The 23461-nt window shown below is 38.2% G+C and overlaps 4 protein-coding genes across 6 annotated transcripts; 2 read left to right on the top strand and 2 right to left on the bottom strand.

Moving 5' to 3' along the window:
• Nucleotides 1-321: 321 nt before the first annotated feature.
• On the bottom strand, nt 322-15289 carry sec23a (Sec23 homolog A, coat complex II component). The gene is made up of 20 exons (XM_056767691.1): nt 15184-15289; nt 13990-14221; nt 13785-13842; nt 13599-13685; nt 13086-13322; nt 12916-12995; nt 12649-12793; nt 12200-12358; nt 11868-11983; nt 11658-11781; nt 11461-11541; nt 11276-11365; nt 5751-5857; nt 5005-5158; nt 3943-4020; nt 3677-3838; nt 2475-2561; nt 1654-1809; nt 1151-1216; nt 322-1018 (listed from the first exon to the last, which is right to left on the bottom strand). Exons 2-20 carry the CDS (start codon nt 14208-14210, stop codon nt 929-931), a joined length of 2298 nt encoding a protein of 765 aa, XP_056623669.1. The 5' UTR covers nt 14211-14221; nt 15184-15289; the 3' UTR covers nt 322-928.
• On the top strand, nt 6993-11222 carry LOC130436749 (adenosine receptor A3). The gene is made up of 3 exons (XM_056767692.1): nt 6993-8457; nt 8940-9093; nt 10246-11222. Exons 1-3 carry the CDS (start codon nt 7764-7766, stop codon nt 10439-10441), a joined length of 1044 nt encoding a protein of 347 aa, XP_056623670.1. The 5' UTR covers nt 6993-7763; the 3' UTR covers nt 10442-11222.
• A 555-nt stretch (nt 15290-15844) lies between the features above and the next one.
• On the bottom strand, nt 15845-20296 carry srp54 (signal recognition particle 54). The gene is made up of 17 exons (XM_056768762.1): nt 20221-20296; nt 19685-19805; nt 19433-19535; nt 19251-19342; nt 19087-19171; nt 18818-18922; nt 18668-18734; nt 18525-18582; nt 18277-18427; nt 17840-17988; nt 17653-17753; nt 17480-17566; nt 17283-17356; nt 17080-17188; nt 16823-16993; nt 16604-16699; nt 15845-16477 (listed from the first exon to the last, which is right to left on the bottom strand). The coding sequence occupies exons 3-17, from the start codon at nt 19508-19510 to the stop codon at nt 16386-16388; spliced, it is 1515 nt and encodes a 504-aa protein (XP_056624740.1). The 5' UTR covers nt 19511-19535; nt 19685-19805; nt 20221-20296; the 3' UTR covers nt 15845-16385.
• A 394-nt stretch (nt 20297-20690) lies between these two features.
• Nucleotides 20691-23160, top strand: zgc:109986 (uncharacterized protein LOC553566 homolog). 3 transcript variants are annotated; one of them, XM_056768217.1, is made up of 8 exons: nt 20691-20859; nt 21005-21126; nt 21490-21628; nt 21713-21834; nt 22120-22230; nt 22326-22432; nt 22544-22640; nt 22754-23160. In XM_056768217.1, the coding sequence occupies exons 1-8, from the start codon at nt 20763-20765 to the stop codon at nt 22874-22876; spliced, it is 918 nt and encodes a 305-aa protein (XP_056624195.1). In that variant the 5' UTR covers nt 20691-20762; the 3' UTR covers nt 22877-23160. The 3 variants fall into 3 exon arrangements, with proteins under 3 accessions (XP_056624195.1, XP_056624194.1, XP_056624193.1); XM_056768216.1 differs by having other exon boundaries at nt 22544-22643; XM_056768215.1 differs by having other exon boundaries at nt 22544-23160.
• The last annotated feature ends 301 nt before the right edge of the window (nt 23161-23461 follow it).

The following is a 23461-nucleotide window of genomic DNA, read 5'->3' as shown; positions in this document are numbered from 1 at the left end:
ATGTTTAGTTAACTTTAATAGAATCAGTTTCTCAGATAAAGATATTTCTCATGCTTTTTTTGCAGAGATTCTCCCTTAAACTGTATGAAACTAAACCGCTCCATGCACCACGGAAGAAACGAGCGGAGTGCGTTTGCATCGACACAAGGGTGAGTCTTTCATACACAGAACTGTGATTTTCAGGTGAACTGTTGCTTTAAGACGCAGATGCTTTCTGTGTCCTATGAGACCGATGGGATTGTGACTTGAAAGGCAAGAGTGAAATAGCAAGCCATTCTTTTTCAGCTTCTGCTGCACAAAGTCTAAACACGGCAGGCCAGCTGGTGTGATGAAGCCGCTTTTATTAGAAACAAAACATTCAAATACTGCCACAAACGTATCATAAATATCAGAGCAGCAGACGGAGAGGCAGCTTTCACATTCCGCAAGTCTGTTTGGAAAAAGACGGCACTGACACAGAAAACGTCGGCGGGATGCGTACGGAGTCTAAAAATAAAGCATTGTTCTGTGCTGTTGGGTAGAGGCAGCGTTGAAGCTCTTACGTTTAATCGTCTACACCGGCACCACGTTCACTCTCCTCGACAAACAAAACTATCATCTGCGGGTGTGCTTAAACAAGACCCAGTTTCCTCCTCTGTTCAACTTGAGGTTTCATAACCGAGCTTTGTTATCGTAAACATCAGATTTAAATGTGGCCACTACACATGTAACACTGAATTTAGTCAAAAAACAGTAATGTATAGTTTGCTATGATGTGTATGTAGTGTTGAGAGGGTGTGGAATTTGCCGTTTTTTATCATCATTTTAAACTTTCTAGGGTCTAGGCTTCATATACGCACAATGTAAAATGAAAATAGGCAACAATGCTAATGTGCTGACTTTGTGCTGCCAGGCAAAGGATTGTTACAACGGTGGATATTCAGGCTTTCTAGGCAGCACTGGACACCGCCAGCTTCTTGAGATGATCCATGAAGACCTGAAGACTCACGTCGTCTGTAAGAATAGGCGCGCCGGACTCCTATGCAAACACATAGGAAAGCGTGATTCAGTCGCTGGTCTGAGTAACACAATATTAGGACAAGCTGCGACGTGTTTACGGTTGTATAAAACAGCCTCTGGTACTGTGGGTGGACTGCTTAATATTCCTCACCTGACCCCATGCGTACATGTTGTTATGTGTCTGAGAAGGATTCACTTTGGACAGGAGGAAACGGGCCTGGAGGGAAAGATGTAAGAAAAACAAATCTTAGTACGATTTCATGCCCTAAACATTGGAAACACGAGTGCGTTAATATGCAGAGCAGCCGCCAATAACCCATCACAGTCATTTATTCACAAGCGCTGAGTAAAACCTCAAAGGGCGACTTTATCGAGCGTAGAAATTAACTGAAGGGCTGTAAAGAACTGATTTCTTTTAGTAGCACCTTCCATTTGGTGCGTCATTAGTCAAAGCTCGATGATAATGGATTTATAAAAATATTTGTATTGACTAATCTAAAATTGAAATTAATTCCCATTTTAACTTCACAATAATTTACTTGATCGATCTGTCATTATTATGCTGCTGGCATTTGTGAAAAGCGTATTCAAGAATTCAAGCGGTGTAGAATTTCCATAACACAGAAATTCCTCCACGTCTCCGTGGGGTCGTACCTGACTGCCTCCGTGCTCTGTGTCTATATAGCGTGGCATAGGAAAGCGGCTCTGAAGAATCTCTTGGGCATCGTCCACTGGAGCCTGCAGCAGGTGCTTGAAGTTCTCATACTCGGGCATCTCCTGGTATCCGGCTTTACGCCACTGAGACACCGTCTGCGAGAGGCAAAAAGCGGTCAGAGGTCGTCTTGTTTAACAGGTACGTGTTTTTAAACCATGTCTTTAAAGTACTATAAGTATCCTTGTAGCTCGATTGATAGAGCATTGCGCTAGCAACAAAAAGGTCATGGTTGGCTTCTCAGAGAAAAACATTTCTTGAATGCACTGGAAGTCACTTTGGATAAAAGCGTATGCCAAATGCATTCATGTAAATGTAGTCTCGGGCAATTTATTTTGCCCTTTATGTATGAATTAAGACCACCTTCATATTTGTCTTTATTTAAGACAAGATTTGGACATCTGAAGAGGTGACACCGTATTGCCTCACATGGCTGAGGTCCCATCAAACCCCACGCATAATGCTTTTTGATAAAGCTGTGAACCTTTGTGCGTGAAAGGATTAAAGTTTGATTTCATTTGCATGCACTTTAGCAAGCGTTCCATCAGAAAGCGTCTCCCCTCGCCAAGTTTAACCTTGTTGCAGTTCACTACCGGCTTGGATTTTATGCGCTCAGATATTTAACAGTTCGGACCACAGCAGGCTTCCCTCTCAATTATTTAAAAGACTGAACACACGGTGGTTTAACGCCAAGTCTTTTTAGTTACCGGGATCTGTAAAGCACAGAGGAATCTGCAGGCAAGATGTGCTGTGTGAATCTCACCTCTCCGTGGTAGATCAGAATCTGAAAGAAGGTGTCCATGAGGAGGATGCGGTCAGGTAAGATACTGCTGCTGTCCAGTAACACCGGCTACAACACAAGGAAACAAAGGCAATGTTATTTTGCACTATCATTGTCAATTATATGGAACTCCACCGCTCTTCTGGTCCCAGAGTCAAAGAAAAAAACAGTAATTGGCATAAAGACCTAAAGCCCTCCATTAAAACCAGATAAGAACACAAAGATGTCCATCTGAGAAACCATCTCCTTAATGCTTCTTATTGAACAACACTACGGACCATCAGAACATTCTGTACAGTTTATACAGTCTGAATAAACTGTCCAGGCTCTCTATGTCCCCCTCTTACAGGTGTACAGTAAACATAATTCAAAGCCTCATGGAGAAAAACCGGCGGTGATATAAATTTTGCTTTGCAGAAAGGTTTAAAAGGCAGCAATAATATAAGTTTGAATAAATGAGAGGGGGGATGTCATTGTGTGCTAATTAATCTGAACACTGTTTAATCTGATGAGTCTGGGGACATCATGTGTACTGTCATCATGACACTGCATTTCACATTCAACATATTCTAATTACAACTAGTTTGTCAAATAATATTGTAAATTAGAAACTTTATGATTTATTTAGTTTAACCTTTCTATGAGAGTGTGATTATTAAAAACTACAGCAAAGCTTGGCAAAAAAATACACACAAGACATGCATATTGCACAAATATTATTGAGCTAAGACCCATGAGAATGGCCGCGGTTGTCAAAAACAAGATAGAGTAAACAAAATATTAATAACTGTTGACAATGTTTGATTTATTTCATTGGAGAAATTTGTTTTTCAATGCATTTTCATGTATCCAGATTAAACTCTTATTCCCTGATTTGCTGTAGTTTGTTTCATGCCAAATGATTTTGTTAGATAAACACATTTACAAAGTTTAGTCTTTTTCATTTTGTATCGTACACTCTTGGTTAAATGGTTTGAACTCAAATATGACCTCCGGAGATCACTTATGGCACCACTACATTTCCACATAATAATCCCACTTTAAACGTGGAAAATTCTGGATAATATTGTGCGTGTTCATTAAAGAACAAGCAGGGATCAGTCCTACATCCATCCACATCACCTCTCATTGCTCAGATAGACCACACGATCATTAACTGTGGCCAAAGTGGGGTGCGCCTTTACCTCTGGTGGTCCGCTGAACGAGTACGCGTACAGGATGGGCTGTACCATTATCAGAGACTGGGTCAGGTCCTGCCTCATAAACTGGTGTCTATAATAGCTGCTTTCATCAGGACTGTTGTTGAACACTTGCAGGAAAGGAGATCTTCTCAGGTGGAACATGAACTGCGGAAAGAACACGCCGTTATTTTTCCCATCTATATTTTCTGTGAGGGCTATAGTGACATCCCAGATCTGTGTTCATATGAGGGGGAGTTTGAGGAAGGTACCTGAGGATACAGCGAAAACGTCTCGGAGAAGCGGAACGAGTTGGGATCGTCCTTGTGGTAATCTCCAAATTTCTGGCACTGCGAATGGAAGAATACAAAGTCATAATGTGAAAATATTATATTGAAAAAATAAGCAAATTTTCACAGAAACACGGAAATGCTATGGCAAATATCTGCTTTCAGGATTACACAATTCAATCCAATCCAATCCAATCCATTTTCTACCGCTTATCCGAACTACCTCGGGTCACGGGGAGCCTGTGCCTATCTCAGGAGTCATCGGGCATCAAGGCAGGATACACCCTGGATGGAGTGCCAACCCATCGCAGGGCAACACAATTCAATATTTGGGTGTATTTCAAATATAATTGTTTAATATACATATTAATTTACACCATCGTAAATATTTTTGTATATTTTACTGAACATTTTTATCATTTTATGAAGCAAATGTGCCTGTCCCACACTTTTGAGTCTTTACATCTACAATGAAAAAAGGCTTTAATAAGGAAGTTTTATCAAAGACAAACAAGTCTAGTTTCTATGGAAACAGAAATTACCACCTCACTGCCTCATTCACAAGATCCCAAAAATAAAATATTTACTGTGTCAGTATTTATTGTGTCTCCTTAGCATACAGCTTAGTATTTCTGTACTTTGAACTACATTTTTTTTAAATAAATGTATATTACTGTTTAATTTCTGTATATTAAGATGCTAAGAGTCCTGTAGTAGACCTTACTAGCTGCGATATTAGGAAAATGTCATTTCCGCAACATGTCTTTTTTTAACATGACATTTTCAAGGTTTCCTGTATATTAAATTACAAATATAAAAATAAACAGGTTCTAGATTTAAATCTTAATGAATCCATTTTTGTTGACCTTTAAATATATATTTCAGACTCTGATGACAGAATTTCTAAAAAGAATTCAAAAGTGCCCGTAGTTGCAGAAACACTCATTTACAGATAAAAACATATTTTGCATTCCCAATACAAATGCACTGGGGTCAAGGTAATTCCTATTTGGGAGAAAAAAAAGATGCTCCAAAAAAACTCACCAAGCGGATGAGCTGTCGGTCCAGCCAGCGCAGGACGTCAGGTCCCTCCTCTGTCTCTGCCCTGTAAACGGCTAGACGAGCCATAAGAATGGCAGCGGCCTCCTGGTCGAAAGAAGCCGCAATGCTTTGTATTTGAGTCTGAGCGTCAGCCCAGCTAAAGAAAAGAATTAGAAGAACAAGTTAGAATACAGTGACCTTCTAACAGCATCTACATAATCAACCTGACTAAAAAGAAAGAATAACTGCAACGGTGCATTCAAATAGACACGGACTGGACGTTTTATCAATAAGTTGAGTCAAAAAGCACTTTAAGTACTTCTAAAAGCTACAAGCAGCACATTAGTCCTTGTCAAAGAATGAATTTACTCTTTTCTCTTTGAAGGTGCATTGATTCTGACAAACAAATGGCACATAATAAAACTGGAATCTTTTGATGTCTTTGCGGGTTGTCATGGAAACTGGACGTGATTCAGCATAACAAATGGATGATGTGCGGAGATGATGTCCGAACTCGGATTCTGAGAGACTTCTATAAAGAGACGGCTATTATCAACCCCAAGTACAATCTGCAGTCGCAATGTTTTTATTTAATGCACATTTTCTTATTCAGTAGTAAACTGAAAGGCTGAATCTGATGTATGCATTCTTCAGATGTAAACAATATTATTTTAATAAAAAAACGGATCAAAACGGCAGGCAAATTCCACAGCAAGCATCCATGGCTGAAATAAATGTGTCAGACGTACTTTCTCGCAACGGTGGTCACTCTGATGCGTCTTTGTCCGCTTGAATGCTGATACTGGGTCACGTATTGTACGGCTCCACGTCCACCCTGTGGTATAGGAGCATTGTGCTGGGGAAAAGTACAGATTGAACAAAGTCATGCATGTTATAGGCAAAGCTTATATTTTTTAAAAACAACATTTTAACATAATAACCTGAATGCATCTTGCTAAAAAAAACAAAGAATACTGTTGTTCATGTCTTTATTACGGAAACATGCTTGTTTGTTTACTTCGTCTTTTGAAATTGTACAACCTAGTGCTCATGTACAAACAGAATAATTAAGACTTGAATCATTAAAGCAGATAGTAGCTGTACTTAAGATTAGATTTGATTTATTGTCAACTTCATTGTCATTGTGCAGAACAATCACAGAGGCAATGAAATGCAAAATTACAGATGGAAACAGAGTGAACTGTTGCTTTTAAGAGATGTTAACATGTTTTACATGTTTGTACCTTGAAGATCGCAAAATTACAATCGATGTGTGACCCAGTGTGGTCATTTTTGGGATCTACTGTTTTCTCCATAAAACCATCCTACATGATATAATTATAACCTGATGTCTTTTGAGGATAGTTCACTTTCAAAATACATTTTCATGATCATTTACTCAACCCCATTATTCCACGATGTTTCTGTATGTATTTCTTTAGTGGAAAAGAAATGAAGGTTTTTCATGAAAACACTGCAGGATTTTTCTCCATATAGTGGACTTCAATGGACTCCAAACAGTTGAAGGTCAAAATGACAGTTTCAGTGCAGCTTCAAAGGACTTTAAACCACACCAGACCATGAATAAAGGTTTTATCTAGTGAAACGACGGGTCATTTTCTAAAAAATGAAAAAAGTATATGCGTTATAAACACAAATGCTCGCCTTGCTCTGTTCTGGGATGCGCGTTCATTACTTCACGTAATACGTAATTGCATTGAAAACTTGCAGATTCAATTTGTAAACAATGACTCGTTACGTAATTATGTATTTTGTGAAATCATGAACGTGCATCACACAACAGAGCAAGGCGAGCATTTGTGTTTATAAAGCATATAATTTCTTTTGTATGACCGATCGTTTCAACCGAGCCCACGATATGGAGAAAAATCCTGAAATGTTTTCATCAAAAGCCTTCATTTCTTTTTGACTAAAGAAACAAATACATAAACATCTTGGATGACATGGGGGCAAGTAAATTATCATGAAGATTTATTTTGAAAGTGAAACACTCATTTACAATGTAGTGTAAAATTAAAATCAAAGTGAAAAGATTTGATGGTAGTTATCTCATAATTAGATTGAGACTTTTTACCAAGAGGGTCACATTCCTTTACGAAATAATAGGTAAGCAAATGCAAATATTGGCTTGTTCAATAAAAATGTAAAATAGTATATAATCCAAAGCACATGACTGGCCAAATGAAACGACACATGTGACAGGATATAATAACTGATATAACTGGGCTAGAGGCTTAAGGTCTTATTAAAGGCAATGAAGCACAGATTAATGCTTAAGGCTTAAAGCGCATTAGATCCGAGCCTCACACCAATTACATCAAAAAAACACTCGAGTACGAAAAAGCCTGATGAAGTCATACTGAATCCTCTCTGCTGTCCAAACCTCCCCGTGCACTTTGTGTCCACAGACACTCCGCTTATGTTATTCACTTTATCATCTCTCTACGTTTGATTGCAGCCGTTCACATAGTTTTGCCTCTCAAGGTGGTGCGTTTGGTTTTTTTACAACCGGCTGAGGCAGATGCTGGGGGATGGGAGACACGCTCAGTGAGAAGCAGTAGATGTTCATCTCCGTAGGATCAGCATGAGGTCCACTCCTCCCCTCCAGCAAGACCTTCCCTGGAGCTTTGGCACACGGCACAAATAACGTGACCTCACCTCCTCACAGCTTCCAGTGTGAAGCCGCTGCTTGCTTTCTGGCGGCTGTAAATGTCTCCTTTTATAGCTCAGGTGAACGAAGGATGCAGTGGACAGCACTGATCTTCGCAGTCCTGTTGATCGGTTCCAGTATCTGTTCGGTGTTGGGGAACTCGGTATTACTGCTGGTGGTGTTATTCGACAAGAGCCTTCAGACGGACACCTGGCCTCTTACGCTCAGCTTCTGTCTAAGCGATCTGGCGTTGGGCATCTCCATCATGCCGTTTGGAATCCATAACAGTCTTTTTCAAGTCAAGGGATATGCTAGCAAGAGTGCCTTCTGTCAGGGCAGCGCCTTCTTGTTTCTCCTCCTCCAACTTGCTTCCATCCATTCCCTCACCTGGGCCGCGGTCGACAAGTTCACAGAGATCTGCTTTGCCCTCAGCTACGCCAGCATCTTCACGGCTCACAGGGTCAAAATCATCCTCGCTGTAGTGTGGTTGTATAGTCTTCTCAGCGCTGCCATGCCATTAATCGGTTTTGGTAGTTACGGCTACAGCGAGACGAAGTTCCTCTGCGTTCCCAGCTTCCAACCGTCCAGCGTCGGCTTCAACATGCTCTTCATGGGGCTGGGAATAATCATTCCCATTCTTCTGATGTGCTGCATGTACGTATACATAGTTTATGTAGCGTGGAATCAGGTGAGACGGGGGACGTTTGTTTGCAACGAAGACCACTGTTTCTATGTACCAGCCAATAATTACTTCAAGAGCTCCATAGTAATGGTAGCAACCATAGGTAAGCACAATTAAAACGGCACATAAAGCACATTTATTATATTTGACGTACAACGCTGTTTTGGGTAATCATTAAGTGTTTATCTTTATGACATCTTTCTATGAACTGATTACTTTGCCTTGGCTTATTAAGATTTGTTTCCTGCTTAGGACACCGTTTAATAACAGCTGAGCAAATACAGTAAAATAAAAGAGATTTTTTTAAATGTCTAGCAAACGATAACATATATTTAACCCGAAGTCTTTAGATCGAATCATAATAATACATTTAGTCAAGTGTGTCCAAACATTTGATTTGTAGTATACTTTACACATTTCCTCTTAAGGAATAAGCTGTTGATGACGGATCAAATCACACTAGATCACTGAGAAAATAATCAACACATGACAAGTGCAACACACTCTTGAGACAATGAAAGCCAATATTACTCTAATCTCCTATAGACATACTGAAACATTAAGCACGTGTCATTGTGTTGACAGTGTGCCTGCTTGTGTGCTGGCTGCCGTACATCATTATCTGCTTCTACGAGACACTGACAGGAAAGGAGAGCTTGCAGTCTGCTTCGGTTTTTGCCACGTGGCTTGTGCTCTTCACTTCGGCTCTCAACCCATGGATCAACTCCATGACTCAAACGTAAGCGGGTTTTGATGCTTAGAATGTACATTATGTGGAACAATAATGAGTTTCTTATAGGTGTGTAATGGTTTAAATTACACACGGTTCTGTTTGTGTCGCGGTTTTAGGGTTTGTGCTATGTTTAGGGAAAAGGGACCACTGACAAATAAAATAAGAACAAATAATCAAGCTACAAGTAACAGCACCAATAAAATAACAGAGCGAAGCAGAAAATAAAGTAAGATACGGTTTGGATATCTTTTAAGGTAGAAATGGATTAAAGTAATCAAATAAAACATTGCATATGTACAAATGAAATAAAGATAAATAATAATTGAAGTTACAGAAGCTATTGAGTCACAAGCAGTGAGGGATTTCCTTGACTTTTAACAGACGGCAGGAATAAGCTGCTGTCGCTTTAAGAGGAATGAAACAGATCCAGTACACTGATACTGTACACATGCGTTGTTTTTCGTCAGTTTCGTCCGTTCACTAAGTTAAGACAACCTACTATGTTTGTTAAGATACTCGACAAGAGGGGAATGTTGACCTACTTCTTGTGTGAATTTGTCTGTATAAGCGCTCAAAGACAATTCAATATTTGCGCCATGTCAGAGACTTTCCTTTCCTTTGCTTCGGATCTTCTCACATCGCGCAAGCGAGTTTTCTTGTGCATCATCTTAAATGTTTAAATTGGCAAGGCTTGAATAGGTTTAGTTTAAACAGCAACATGTGCTATTCAGGTCTCACCTGCACTCGTCCGCTCACAACACCCGGGTGATGAAAGCATAAATGACTGCTCAAATTACAGCGTAAGTCAATACTACTGAAATTTGTCTACTACTGAAATTAGTCTACGTTATTTGATTTGTTGTAGGTAGGCCTATTAAATGTGTTTCCATCGACAAACATACATTAGCTGAACTTTGTCAGTCTGTTTTACGCATTATAATTTCAAACGAACCATGTTATAAATGCGTCATCAGATTTAAGATGAGCTTGGACCGCGTTCCGAACCGTGGCGGCAATGAAAGAGTTGAAAAAGGAAGGTGGAAGTAAACACCTGTGGATAAAAGATTCAGTGGTCAGCCCAGAGATCGTGCAGTGCCTCTGAATCAAACTACTTATATGTGTCTGTTATTTGACCGTGACCTTGTTTGTATCTCTCAGGAGGTATAAAGTTGCACTACGAAGAAGAGTGAATAAAATCCGTCAGATGTTTCGTCATCCTCGTAAAAACACCCTCCCCCAGTGCACCACGATACTGCCGGTGTGCGAGAGCAACAACTCCCCTGCATCATCTGCCAGCGTACCAACAGGACCACAAACAAACAACGGAGCACAACAGGACCTCACGCTGGCTTGAATACGACCCTCAATGACCTTTGGCCATTTGTGTCGGCGGTGTAAATTGAGCAGATATAATCATGATTTACAGAATCGCTCGCAGCATCGTTTTACCCGACAAAACAAAGCACTGAGTCGACGCAGATAACCAGGAGCAAATTGCTGTTTATGATGTAAAGAGACTTGACCGAGACCTTGGAGGAATATGTGTCACATAAAAATGAAATCTTTAAACAGCTCAATTTAACCAAGACTGACTAAGGAAAGCATCATTTTTCTCTAATGAAAACTGTGACGTGCATTTCTTAAAGAACAAATAAAAGTTGCTTTTAAAACACTGCTGATTTTGAAATGACTTCTAACACCTGGTGATGGCTTAAAAACTAACAGAATATGAATTATTTTACTATATCAGGTTTGTAATCAGTCATTTGTGAAACATTAAAACCAATAAAAGGTAATAAAACGCTTGAAAAATCCCATGCTTGAGAAAGTCTGCCCTCTAGTGGACCATCTGCAGATAAACTGGAAATATGTTTGCAAACCGAAAGTTGAATTTCTGGGTTCAAAACAAGTTAAGCACCATCAATACTATCTGTGGCAATATTTTGTGAACTCAGCAAACTATAACCAAAATAATTTTGTGAGATAAGCTGCAAGAATGTATCATACAACAATAGATTAACATGTATTGAAAATGGATCTTATTAAAATATATCATATAGTGAAATAAAGTAACTTTTAGGAGAAATACAGTTGCGTAGCCTGATAAAAATCTACAGAGCTTTCTCCGGTTTGGTGAGAAAATAAGCATATTTTAAGGCACATGTATAGAATGTTTAAGCAGATGTACCTGATTTACAACTTCAAAGTAGAACGCAAGAGTTGTACTTGGGTCCAGTCCACAAATCTTCCACTGACTTGTGCCACCAGTTCCTATTTCCTACAGATAGAGATCAAAATATATCTTTGCAATTCCAGAGATAATCCACGAAAACTGAAGTATCATGTCTGATTGAAATCAGATGCGCGACTCACATTTTCTGACACACAGGGACCTTTGGCGTTCAGAGAGACGCACGGCCCGATCGCTCCCGAAATCTTAATCTCTCTTGAAGTCTGAAAAAATGAATATCATAAGCAAACCATTATACGGCAGAATAATTGGAGGATTACAACAAAAAAGACCAGAGCACTTGATAATTCTTGTTTAAGAATAATTAAAATCATGACACCTTAATCTCCAGAGTTCCTGCCAGTGCCATCTTAAAGGAGCCCTGCACGTCTTTCGTGAAAACTCTCTGGAACGTTTGCTTGAACAGAGATGTGTTGAAAGAATCGGCCATGACCATATAACCCCTGCAATACCAGACAAACAGATACCAAATGTCTGAGTGCTATAAAGCCGCGGCATAGTAGTTTTATTTGATTTTGGAGTCACTTACCCCGTGTAGTTGGTGCAACACTTCATTTCGAGTAAGCCTGTCTGGTCCAGAGCACAGGCATAAATATCAATAATGTGTCCGTTGGTGGCGGCTCGGTTGGCTAAGGCTTCATAGTGCTGCGGGCGAAACAGTACCACTTTAATAATGTGCACACAAAAACTTGAAATGCAGTACGTACTAAAATATTCATGGTTTAGAGGTTTTAAACAATAATATTTTTTATAATGGTACGACCACTTACAATCTCACATTTCTGTTATTACTGGTAACAGCAAGCTGCAGCAAAGAACTTTTACTAAATTCATAAATACAATAAATATAAGACTACTCACTTTAGTGCCTTTCTTCATGAACTTTGCATTGTCTTTCTCAATGTCATGCCAGGATCTAATAGGTATTTTTAGTTCATCTCCCACCACCATGCCTGGACCCTGAGTAGCTGGACCACCGATGAAAGACATGATGCGAGCACCGGTGTTAGGGAAAGTGCACTGAGGAAACGAGAAAATTCAAAAGTTATTGCAAGTAACCAAATGAAATGGACACAAACTGCCACTCTGATGTCACATAATGTAACTTTAGCTTCTTATTAAAGATGCTGTGAATGTTCACAATCATTTTAGGAGTTCTATTTTCATCGCCTTATCATCCACACTTGTCTATCCTTTTTTGTTTATTTTAACTGGAAAACATTATATGCCCCCCACCCAATTGACAATTGCAATTGACAGCTAAGATGCCCACACAACAAGACGTGTGGTTAATAAACAATGACAGTCACCTCCAATAAACCAACAGCAATAGAAAGGGCCACTCCAAGTGATCTTAGTGGACGTTTGCCTTGGGTGACGGGCCATGGGTCTCTCTGAAGCTCTCCCAGCAAATCAGTCAAATTCATATCTATGTTCTGTACTGGCTGTAAGAACCTGAGTGCACAAAGAAGACCACAATGTAACAAGAGTTAAAAATATTTTCATGAAATTAACAATTTGAAGATTAAACATTTAAATATGAAACAAAGTTGGAGTGATTAAAACTTGTAGCTCACCTGTTTGAAGGAGGAGCCTGAGGCTGTTGTGGTCCTCTGCCTGCTTGTGGTGCAGCTGGTTTGGTCAACCCAAGCATCTCCTAAAAACAGCACTGACATGTTTAGCTAAACACTCCTATCTGAAATGAGCTTCTGAAAAGATGGAAAGTAAGATGGAAAGACATTTGCACCTGAAGCTGCTTAGCGCTGAGATCTTTGGTGCCTCTGAAGACGTAGCTCTTAGAGATGCCCTCACAGCCCAGCTCGTGCACCTGGACCATCCGTCCAAATGTAATGAGGCCTACCAGGGCTGTGGGAGGCAGCAGGCTGAGGGACATCTGAAGAGACTCTTTCAGCGCCTGTAGATCTTCGTCCTCCATACATGTGTCCACCACGTACAAGATGTTCAGTGGCATTTGCGTGCCCCGCTACAGGTAAGAGACACAATCACAAAAAGTTAACTTGTTGATATTGTGTTGGAAGACATTGTTTTTTTTTATTTGTACAAGATTTAAACTTACAGTTCAATCACAGTTAAAATAATTCTGGTTACGTAAAATATGACACACACAAAAATAATTCTGTGAACAATAGGATTTTAACTTTTCCATTAACACTTTCATTTTGGACCCTGCATTGCATATGAGTTAATTTATATTGTAATATTTATTTACTTTTACAAGGTAACCAACTCCAGACTTTACCTGGACAACATATTCAATGGTGGAGAACTGTGGGAGCAGTTCAGCAGGCTGGTTGACCTCCGATATTCCAGCATAAGTCGGCGGGAACTATAACAGAACATAGATATTATTTATGCCATTGCCAGCCTGATTCTTGTTGATGAATCTCCAAATCTTTAAATGAAACGCTACCAAACTGACAAATACCTGATTTCTCTGATAACAGAAGTTGCATGCCCATAGTTTTGCTTTGTAATCCACTTGACTATTTGTGTAAAAAAGTAAGAGAATATGCATATGGGAAAGAATGTAAGACATGTCACATGTTAGTTTTTAACAATAAATTCATTTATTTCTATAAAGTAGATCTGTGAATTTTAGCATGCTGTTCATCCAGGTTTAATGGATTTACCAAAGCGGATTGAGCACGGCTCGACATGTGGCCCGGCTACACAGCACAGGCTCGTACTGGATCGGAGGAAGATCTGGACGTTCCTTCAAAGGGGTGAACAGTGATGCCACCGGAACAACCATACGTGTGGCTTCCAGACGACTGGACGGCCAGACGTTCCAACTGAAACGGACGCCATCACGGTCCTCGTTCTGCTGGATGAACTCCTGGAAGGTCGCCATGATAGCACCCTCTGAAAATGACATGTTATGATATGAAAGGTTTGTGCAACAGAAATGCGCTATGATACATTTACCATTTAGATAAAACTACTTATTACACAAACTGGACTGCTCAATCTGAATCTATAATCAAAGACTTTGCCCTTTGGACAATGAGCAGCAAACTATAAATGTCTATCAAATAAATAAAAAGATAAGAACGATCTGCGATGCCCAAAAATGTTGTCTAAGTGAGGAACCTCATTTTATTCGGCTTGCTAGGTTCATACAGAGGCACGGATCACAGATACATATACACCAAATATGCCACATGTGCAGATGTGAAGACCAGTGAAGCAAAGCACAGAGACTACGAGTCAGACAAATAAAACAAAGTTTACAGTACGTAAATTACAAAACTTATGGAAAAAAAGACAGAAACAATGCAGCAAAAACCAGTTTTCAAACAAGTTTTGACAATTCTGTCATTGTTACACTAAAAGAAATTACAATATTAAAATCCAAAGCAAATGATGATTAAGAGCATTTTTTTCCAAATAAGAGACACAAGTGTGACTATATAGTTAGTCAAACACACATATCTGAGTCTAGTGAATAAGTTTTGGTAAGTGTGCTGAAGTTATGTGGGTCTAAAGTGGGGCGTTAGCCAATCTCCCCAAATTAGCCACAACAAGCTAGCTCGACTTAAAAACTTAACAATACAAAACGTCTTATCAATATTAAAACATTTTGAGGACATAGACAATCTATAACGACAAAATCTGAGTAAAGAATGTGATTAAACAGCCGCTTGTTGATCGGACATGATGCTTCAGAGTACACACACAGCACTGACTTCAAGCTAAACGTCATTTTCAAGCACTTTTTTCAACTACAGTCCTCGTAATACCTCGCGACAATCTTTATCATTCATATCACGACCAGAAGGCGAATATTTGTTTGTTTATTAAGAGGACATTTCTTTTGGACGTACCTGAAGTGTTGATTATGTGCCTCAGACACTCTCAGCCAGTGACAGCACGCTCACGGGCTCATGCGCGCTCCCGAGCGGGTGACCCAGCCGCGCAACATGGAGTCGGTGCCACGTCAAGAGCTCAACTCAGTTCATACCGAGTGCTATTTCTGGATTTATAATAAAACGAAAAAAATAGTACATTCTTTTTTTATATTATTTTATTACCATACAACATCTTTACAAAGATATTTAATTTGACATAGTTTTACTTTAAAACCGAATACATAAAATGTGTATTTTAATGTATTGTGTCTATTAAATGTAAACCAGTTCTTTACCACCATTTGATTTAACTTTATGTAGTGTGTAAAAAAATGTATATTTTTCCTTGTATGTGGAATTACGGTTTTCAGATCAGTTTGTTATAGGCAAATTCATATATACGTACCTAAGGTAAAGATTTGCTTTCGATTTAAAGTACACTTTTTTTCCCAGTGTGAACCAAAGATTCAACACAAATATAAGTATTTATTTATCTATCATGATTTATCACTAATCTCTGTGCAAATTTACATGCTCAATGTAACAAAAGCACTAAGGCAAAAAACACGGCCTATGTAGGCAAGATTAAATGCTTTAGATTTGATGACAGAAAATAAAAATACAATTTCTGTTAAAATGTTGCCATATAAATTTTATTATAACATTATGACAAAATATTACCACATACTATTTTGCATCTAGTGTATTTATCTCCGATACAAAGCCAAAGCGCTTCTATGGCAAACTTAGAAATCAAAAACAGTCAATTATACAATAAATCATGATTTCTACGTGTGGAGATTTTTGCCGTGGTCATAGCGATTACTGTAAAATTACAATGTGTATACTTTATATTTTATCCCAGTTTAAAGATGAAAAGTGGCCAGTCTCCAGACCCTGGCAAACTGTGTGTTTATTTGCAAAGTGGAACAATCTGACATCAATCAAGACATTTTAAACATCACTTGATTGATCTCAGGAAGAAAGATTTCTTCTAACAGTCCCCAATGTCCATCCTGCTGCAGTAACACTGGGCTTTACATGTAAATGAGCCTTAAATGTTTTACACCCTTTAAATAATTAAATTACTTGTGGCAAGACATAAGATTCAAACCACTTTTATCAACCCAGGTACACTATTTGATTCTTTTACATTATCAGCTCGCACGCTCAAATGTTCACATGTTGTTAAATCCCATCATGCCCTTCATGTTACCAGCAGCTCCCTGCTGAAACTGTCTCATCATAGACTGCAGTCCGGCCATGCCACCTTTAAACAAAGAGAGAAGTCTTAATCACCGGTTTTATTCAACAGTGCCAGTTGATGATGATACTTGCGAGCAGAGCTGTAGCTGATAAGACTAAATTCTTATGTAGTGTTATATTAAGCTTATACCCATGTGGTGAAGTACTCTGGGATCCATCATTTTAGCCATCTGCTGGTTCAGTTTAGCCATCTGTGATGGGTTGACGTTTTTCGACATGTCGCCTCCTTCACAACAAATGTACCGTGAGTCATTCATTTGTAATTTATCACAAAGCAACCATTTCAAGGAATCAAGTTAAGAAGCACCGGATTTAAAATATTCCACATTTGCATGTATTATTTGATCACCTTTAAATAAGCCTTTAATGCCTCCCATCTTCTTAACCATCTGAGCAAACTTTGTGTACTGTGTAAGCAGCTCCTGTACATCCCTGGGTGCCACTCCAGATCCACGGGCCACTCGCTGGATTCGGTTAGCCTGCTTACTGAAGAGCTTGGCACCATCTTTGTTATCGAGTTCTGAGTGAGAAAACCAAAAAACGTATTTGAATCCGTCCGAACCTGAACATTGCGATTCAGGAAAACAAATGAAAAACTGTACATACCTTGGTCGTTCATACTATCCATTATTGTCATGAGCTTCTTTAATCTGGCCATCGACTCCTGCTCATTTCCTTTACTCATGAAATCTGTTCCAAAGCCTGGGATCATACCCTGAAAACATACAAAAGAACAGTAAGCTGCGTGACTATCATCAAACATATTTTTGACAATAATTAGATTTCTTGTCTTTAAAGTTTGGCTTTACCATGATCTGACCAAAAGGTCCCATCTTCATGATGTTCTGGAACTGTTCATACATGTCTCGGAGTGTGAACTGACCTAAAAAAAAAGATGTCAATATGATTTGAATAAATGCAGAGGTATAAAGCTCAAAATTCATTCATTTTCATATAACAATTATCTGCATTATAATAAAAATAGCAGTAAAATAAATCATCTCACCATGTTTGAGCTTGTCAATTAGCTCCTCATTATCATCAAGCTTTAGTTCATTTACTTTATCAATCAGTCCTTCAATATCACCCATGCCTAGAAGAAAAATAATTTACAGTCAAATGCACGTTTAAATCAACAAAAACTTAAAACAACATCTCATCAGTATGCGTAAAACTTACCAAGCAGTTTGCTTATGAAAGGCTGAGTCTTAAAAGGCTCAAAGTCATCAATGTGCTCGCCTGTACCGATAAATATGATGGGGCTTTTTGTGGCTGCCACACTGTAGACATAAAACGTATGTAAATTGCTGCATAGGTTAAAACAACGAAAATGTATTTAAACCTAAAACAATGAATGTGTACTTACGCACTGAGCGCACCACCACCCTTGGCATGGCCATCCAGTTTGGTGACGATAACAGAGGCCACATCTACCTTGTCTTTAAAGGCTTTAGCTTGAGCCTCACAAGCCTGACCGATTGACGCATCCATCACGTACACTATATTGTCTGGTTGCTATGGAAACAAATTATATGATTTGAAACAAGAGACAACTTGTTTTTATCAAACATGTTGCATGAATTTAGTAATATTATATACAATTACAAGGAACCAACTTTGAAAGTATAGCAGTAAAATTAATAATACTCAATAATTATTTGTGTTAACAAGGACACCCTGAAATATAGTATAACCCAAATTAAGTACAGATCAATTGAAATGGGTATGTTTTTCATAGCATGTTTACTATCCTGATTCCTATTTGATTTACATCAATTCAAATAGAGAAAATCCTTCACATACCACAGCATTTGACACCTGGAGCATTTCTTCAAAGAGTGAGTCTTCCTGTTTATGTCTGCCACTGGTGTCCACGATGATTATTTCAAAATTTTCAGACTTGAACTTTTCCACACCTTCTGCTGCTATAATGACTGGATCCATTTCTGTATAACTGAATTATTGTACACATAAATACATTTTTAGGTTTGGTAAGCAAAAATATAGTGAATGAGGTCTGGATAAAAACAACATTTTTATTCTTTCATTACCTGCCATAAAAAGGTATTCTGGCTTTTGTTGCATTTTGCTTGAGTTGGTCAAAGGCACCTTAATAAACAAAAAAAAAATTTGTTTAACATTAGTCCCCCCCAGATAACATGTATGCTACAAAAACAGTGGGAGTCAGATTTACCTGCTCTGAATGTGTCTGCGCAAATCAAACATGTTTTCCATCCTTTTCTTTGGAAGTAATATGCCAACTAAATCACATAAAAAAGTTAATACATTGTTATTTGAGCTTCATGTTGTACAATGTCTAGGACAACACCCAAAGATGTCTCACCTTAGAACATGTTGTGGTTTTCCCACTGCCCTGAAGTCCCACAAACATGATAACATTGTTTTTGCCCTTTGTGGGAGTCCAAGCTTTAACTCCAGGGTCGACAAGCTAAAAATGGAAGCATTCTATTTTAACATTTTTATTGAGATTTTGTTATGATCAGCCTTGACAAATATATAACACTCACAATGGGCTATCATAAATCACCTTTGCATAAAGCAATATGAAATAATGAAATATTAAACAGAATGACAAAAGATACAACCATCCACCTTAACAAGCTCCTTGAAAACGGCATGCTGGATCATCCTTCTCTTGTTCAGCCCAGAGGCCATATCCTCCAGATCAATGGCTGCCCTAAGATTTACAGTGGTTATCGAGGATATTTAAGAAATCTATAGCAACACATTTACCATTACATAAAAACATGACTTACTTGACATTTTCTCTGAGCTGTTTTACCAACTTGATGTTCACATCAGCCTCCAGCAGTGCCGCACAGACTTCTTTAAGCATAGCATTTAAAACCTAAAAGTTGCAAATACATAGATGTGAATATTGGATTTTAATGTTCTTCAGAGGTGAAAAATGGCCAAATATTCAAGATGATCAAAGTACCTCCTCGTTGATGATGGTGGCATTACTGAGAGACCTCAAGGCTGAGGTTATTTTCCTACCCAGATCAGCTAGAACCATTTTTGCGGTTCAGAGTGCTGCCAACCTGCAACAAGGAAATCTGGATTTAACAGGCTGCAAAGATTTAAAAAGACGGACAGACTTCAGCTCTTTTCAGTCAAAGTCGCAGAATAAGACTTGAGTAATGATATTAAAGGGGTTAAAAGGTTGTGATTAATCTGTTTCTTCCCTTACTTGTAAAAAGAATGAGGTCTTTCCAATGCGATCGGGGTTTCCCCCCAAGTTCTTCCCGTCACTGCTCACTCCGAACCACGGGATTAAATTAAAACCAGCGCAATGATTTCTCCCAATCTTCCTAAACACAAGATTTACTTGTTTGAAAACAAAATACCTAACACGTTACAAACATGAACGACTCGTTATTTACCATCCATGTACAATCTGGTTACACACGTATGAGGAATCGTGAACTGTACATAACGTTAGAATATCTTGTTTTCAAAATACAAACTATTACAGCAATAATGAGAAATTTAAAAACTCTTCAGAAAACATAAATCCGTATTCATATATTTGTTTGTTTTTATAGGTGTGAACTGCTCAGTTAAAGCGCTCTGTCGAAAAGGCCAGACGTAAAAACGCAGTAAACGGGGCCCATAATAAAACGACACGTTTTAACTCCAGATTATATAGTTCCAACGTCGACTTATTTTGTCTACCATCAACATTATGAACATGAAAATATACTGTTTTAAATTAATATTACTCACCGTCAACTCGCAGCAGCTGTTTTTCTCAGTCGAAACCCAACGTCACCCAACCCTCAACTTCCGGCGAAGTCGGTTTACATCCGGGTTATGTAAAACGCCCTTTAGTAATGCATGGAAATAAAAAATATTTTCACTCTCCGTTTATTAAATGTGTGTTCAATATATATACATAAATAAATGAATAAACAAATTTGAATTTTTACAAATATTATTTATCTTTGAGAAATTGCTCAAGAGGCGCGTTCTAATTCATTTAAGGTGGTACAGCAGGATTAACTGTTCAATACAATTACTTAAACTTTTAAAGATGGTTATATTTATCGATTCCACCGTAATTAAAAAACAATATTAAGACTTCTTTGGAAGAAATCGTTTTTGACATATTAACCAAGAAGAGTTCACTTGCTCAATGTGTCTATTTTTTGGTTCTACCTTAAGGCATTAGCGTACTCCTACCAATATCGTTACGGTGGACCCATGTGTTTGCTCGGGACATAACCTGTATCGTTTTGGGCATAAAAGAGGGTTGAAAGAAGGAATAGATGAATTTTAATGATGCTAAGAATGAAATTCTACAGGTGTTGTCCAAAACGGACAGACAACATCTTCCAAAGCTGCTCGAATGGTTGAAAACATCTGGTAACGTTCATTTTATTTATGTTCAAGTTAACGTTTCCTACTTTTTACACTGTCTGTTTAACGTTACCAGGCGAATGAATGTTTTAGTTGGAATTTAGTTATAATTTTTACCATCTGATTTGTAATTTTATTTTTACACGTTTAGATGATCTCGACGATTTTCTGGTGGACAATCAAAGTATTATTCTTCAAAGTATTTCTGAAGACCTCAGGGCTTGCCTTCCTTTGGAGGCTATGGCTCCCTCAGAGACCATGGCTATCCAGAAGGTCAGTATTCATTGTAAAGTGTATTTTACTTGTATATTCCAGTCAAATGTATTGACGCACTTAGTCTGGTTATAATGGGAGTATTGGTCATCTAAATCAGTAAACCCTTTGCCTAGAACACTTTATGAATAGACACCTAGTATTCATGTTCTTGTATGCTGGGCAAATAATTACTGGCTAAGTTTAGAAAAAACAACTATGAAACAAATTACTTTTTAGAGAAATCCATAAATGAATGCTACTTTATTATAATCTCAATTTCTCAAGAATTTATGCATTGAATTTGAAGAAAAATTCTGTTGAACGTTTGATTGGGTAGTTCACATTTTATTATGAGATCCTAAAGTGTACTTTCAATTGTAGACCAGTCAGAAGTCTCTTCCCACAGTACACGTGGATGCGTTCTTGTACGATGAGGAAACCGTAGATTCCCTGTGTGAAGTGGGAAAAATGAGTCGCAACTACTGCCTCGACTGTGCCTCTCACAGAACAGCACCATTGGGTGAGCGATGCCATCGACACATACAATATAAATGTAAAAACCTGTGATAAAGAAGTTGTGACATGATGCACCTCTTTTTCACAGAGTTCATCTCGCATTCATTCTCCATTCCGGAACTTCAGTTCCTATTCCAAAATGTTCTCCCGGACCTCACAGGAAAACAAGTGATTGATGTGGGATCAAGACTAGGAGCTGTTTTATATGGGGTACATGTTTATTTTTTTACATAGATATACTCATTCTCAAATGTACTTTAAAGTACTTTTAAATTGAAAGGAGAAAATAAACGGAGATTATTGCATTGAGGACAGATTCAATTGAGTAGATTGACCACATTGGTAACTCATGGATTACCTCTGCTTGTGGGAATTTAAACCATAGGCTATACTGTATGTTGTTTTAAGAATAGTGTTTGTCTTCATAATCCTCTGCTGATATTTTTCAGATATTTTCATCTGTATTGTAATAGATGAATATGTTTTTGTCTTCAGGGTTACCTCTACAGTGCGGCAGCTCAGCTCATGGGGATTGAAATAAATTCAGAGTTTGTCAAACTTCAAACAATGACTGTGGAGAAATATGGCTTTAGTGACAGGATTCAGGTCTAATATCTTTGGTATTCGTGTATGGTGATTTATATTCCTTGAAAATGTGTTTTTGGAAGTGTTTTAGGAATGTTCATTGTTCTCCTGCCAAGGTTATTCATGCAGATATCCGGTCCCAGGATGCATTAGTGCAAAATGCAGATGTTTTAATCATGAACAACGTGTTTGAATACTTTATGGAGCCAAGCGATCAAATGCAGTAAGTGCCAAATTATTGTGGCGAAGCGGCTTGGTCAGTGAATCCAGCATGTTCCAGGATTCTCTCTACAACGTACATTAATGTTCATTATTCTTTTGTGTTTAATTTTAGAGCTTGGAAATTCATAAGTCATCATTTTAGAAAGAAAGGTGCACTGTTGGTGACTGTACCCAGCATTCAAGAGGCACATGCTGTACTTCAAGAAAATGTTGTAAGAAGCATTACTGTAATATGTCTAATACATATTACATATAATGTTGTTTGCTGGTTGAAAAGTGTCATAAGTAAAATTTCAAGTGACTTTTATTATGTGTTTTTCAGTCCCTGGAGATGTTACCGCTTTGCCAGTGGGTAGAGGAAGTACCACTTGATTACACTGTTTACATAAAAAATGACACAGATGCTGATTCTCTCAAGCAAATTCATCTTTACAGGGTACTGTAACACAGGTCTTCTGAAACAGTGGAACCACTGTGAATGAATAACCTCAATGAGGCCATACCAAATAAATTATGCAAATAGATTTGATTACACAAAAGTTTAAATTAACCATGTAGTGACAAAACTCGAGCTAGCATTTATACTTCATTTAGGCAATATATGCCAAAGGAAAAACACTCTTTGTTATGCCATAGATTCGTTTTATTCACTTTTCTTATGTTGTTCAGAGATTGCACTTCTATGGTTTAGTTGTCATCGATATATAATAAATGCTCTTTGTGAAAGTGTGTTCTTCCTTGGTGACATTCTTTTGGTCTTCATTTTGTTTTGTGCCTCACACTCTTTCTGTTGAAACAGGAAGTAGAGGAGGGGACACTTGTGTTTTCTTTTATAGGCAGCACATTTAGGGCAAAATTTGTATTATGTTTATGGTTAGGTTTAGGCTGCCTTATACTAAATACAAATTCAACAAAAGCACAAAAAGTTTGTTTGTGAACACATTTAAATGTAAAATTGTAAATTAATATTTGCTATTGGTTTTTATAGAAAAGGCTTTCAAGTGTACATATTAATAATCAGTGAAAGCTT

The sequence above is a fragment of the Triplophysa dalaica genome, chromosome 15, assembly GCF_015846415.1.
Source record: "Triplophysa dalaica isolate WHDGS20190420 chromosome 15, ASM1584641v1, whole genome shotgun sequence".
NCBI classification, from domain to species: domain Eukaryota; kingdom Metazoa; phylum Chordata; class Actinopteri; order Cypriniformes; family Nemacheilidae; genus Triplophysa; species Triplophysa dalaica.
The sequence above is the reverse complement of the archived record's forward strand: the minus strand, read 5'-3'. Positions and strand labels throughout refer to the sequence as shown.

Coding starts and splice junctions, on each gene's coding strand:
- LOC130436749 (XM_056767692.1), top strand. CDS start 7,764: ATGCAGTGGACAGCACTGATCTTCGCAGTCCTGTTGATCGGTTCCAGT. Junction 8,458..8,939: donor AGTAATGGTAGCAACCATAG/GTAAGCACAATT, acceptor TTGTGTTGACAG/TGTGCCTGCTTGTGTGCTGG. Junction 9,094..10,245: donor ATCAACTCCATGACTCAAAC/GTAAGCGGGTTT, acceptor TGTATCTCTCAG/GAGGTATAAAGTTGCACTAC.
- sec23a (XM_056767691.1), bottom strand. CDS start 14,210: ATGGCGACCTTCCAGGAGTTCATCCAGCAGAACGAGGACCGTGATGGC. Junction 11,984..12,199: donor TCATGAAGAAAGGCACTAAA/GTGAGTAGTCTT, acceptor TTTCGCCCGCAG/CACTATGAAGCCTTAGCCAA. Junction 1,217..1,653: donor CAGAGCACGGAGGCAGTCAG/GTACGACCCCAC, acceptor CTTTCCCTCCAG/GCCCGTTTCCTCCTGTCCAA.
- srp54 (XM_056768762.1), bottom strand. CDS start 19,510: ATGGTTCTAGCTGATCTGGGTAGGAAAATAACCTCAGCCTTGAGGTCT. Junction 19,343..19,432: donor CCACCATCATCAACGAGGAG/GTACTTTGATCA, acceptor TGCAACTTTTAG/GTTTTAAATGCTATGCTTAA. Junction 16,994..17,079: donor GGATAGTATGAACGACCAAG/GTATGTACAGTT, acceptor TTTCTCACTCAG/AACTCGATAACAAAGATGGT.
- zgc:109986 (XM_056768215.1), top strand. CDS start 20,763: ATGAATTTTAATGATGCTAAGAATGAAATTCTACAGGTGTTGTCCAAA. Junction 21,629..21,712: donor TCACAGAACAGCACCATTGG/GTGAGCGATGCC, acceptor TCTTTTTCACAG/AGTTCATCTCGCATTCATTC. Junction 21,835..22,119: donor TAGGAGCTGTTTTATATGGG/GTACATGTTTAT, acceptor TTTTGTCTTCAG/GGTTACCTCTACAGTGCGGC.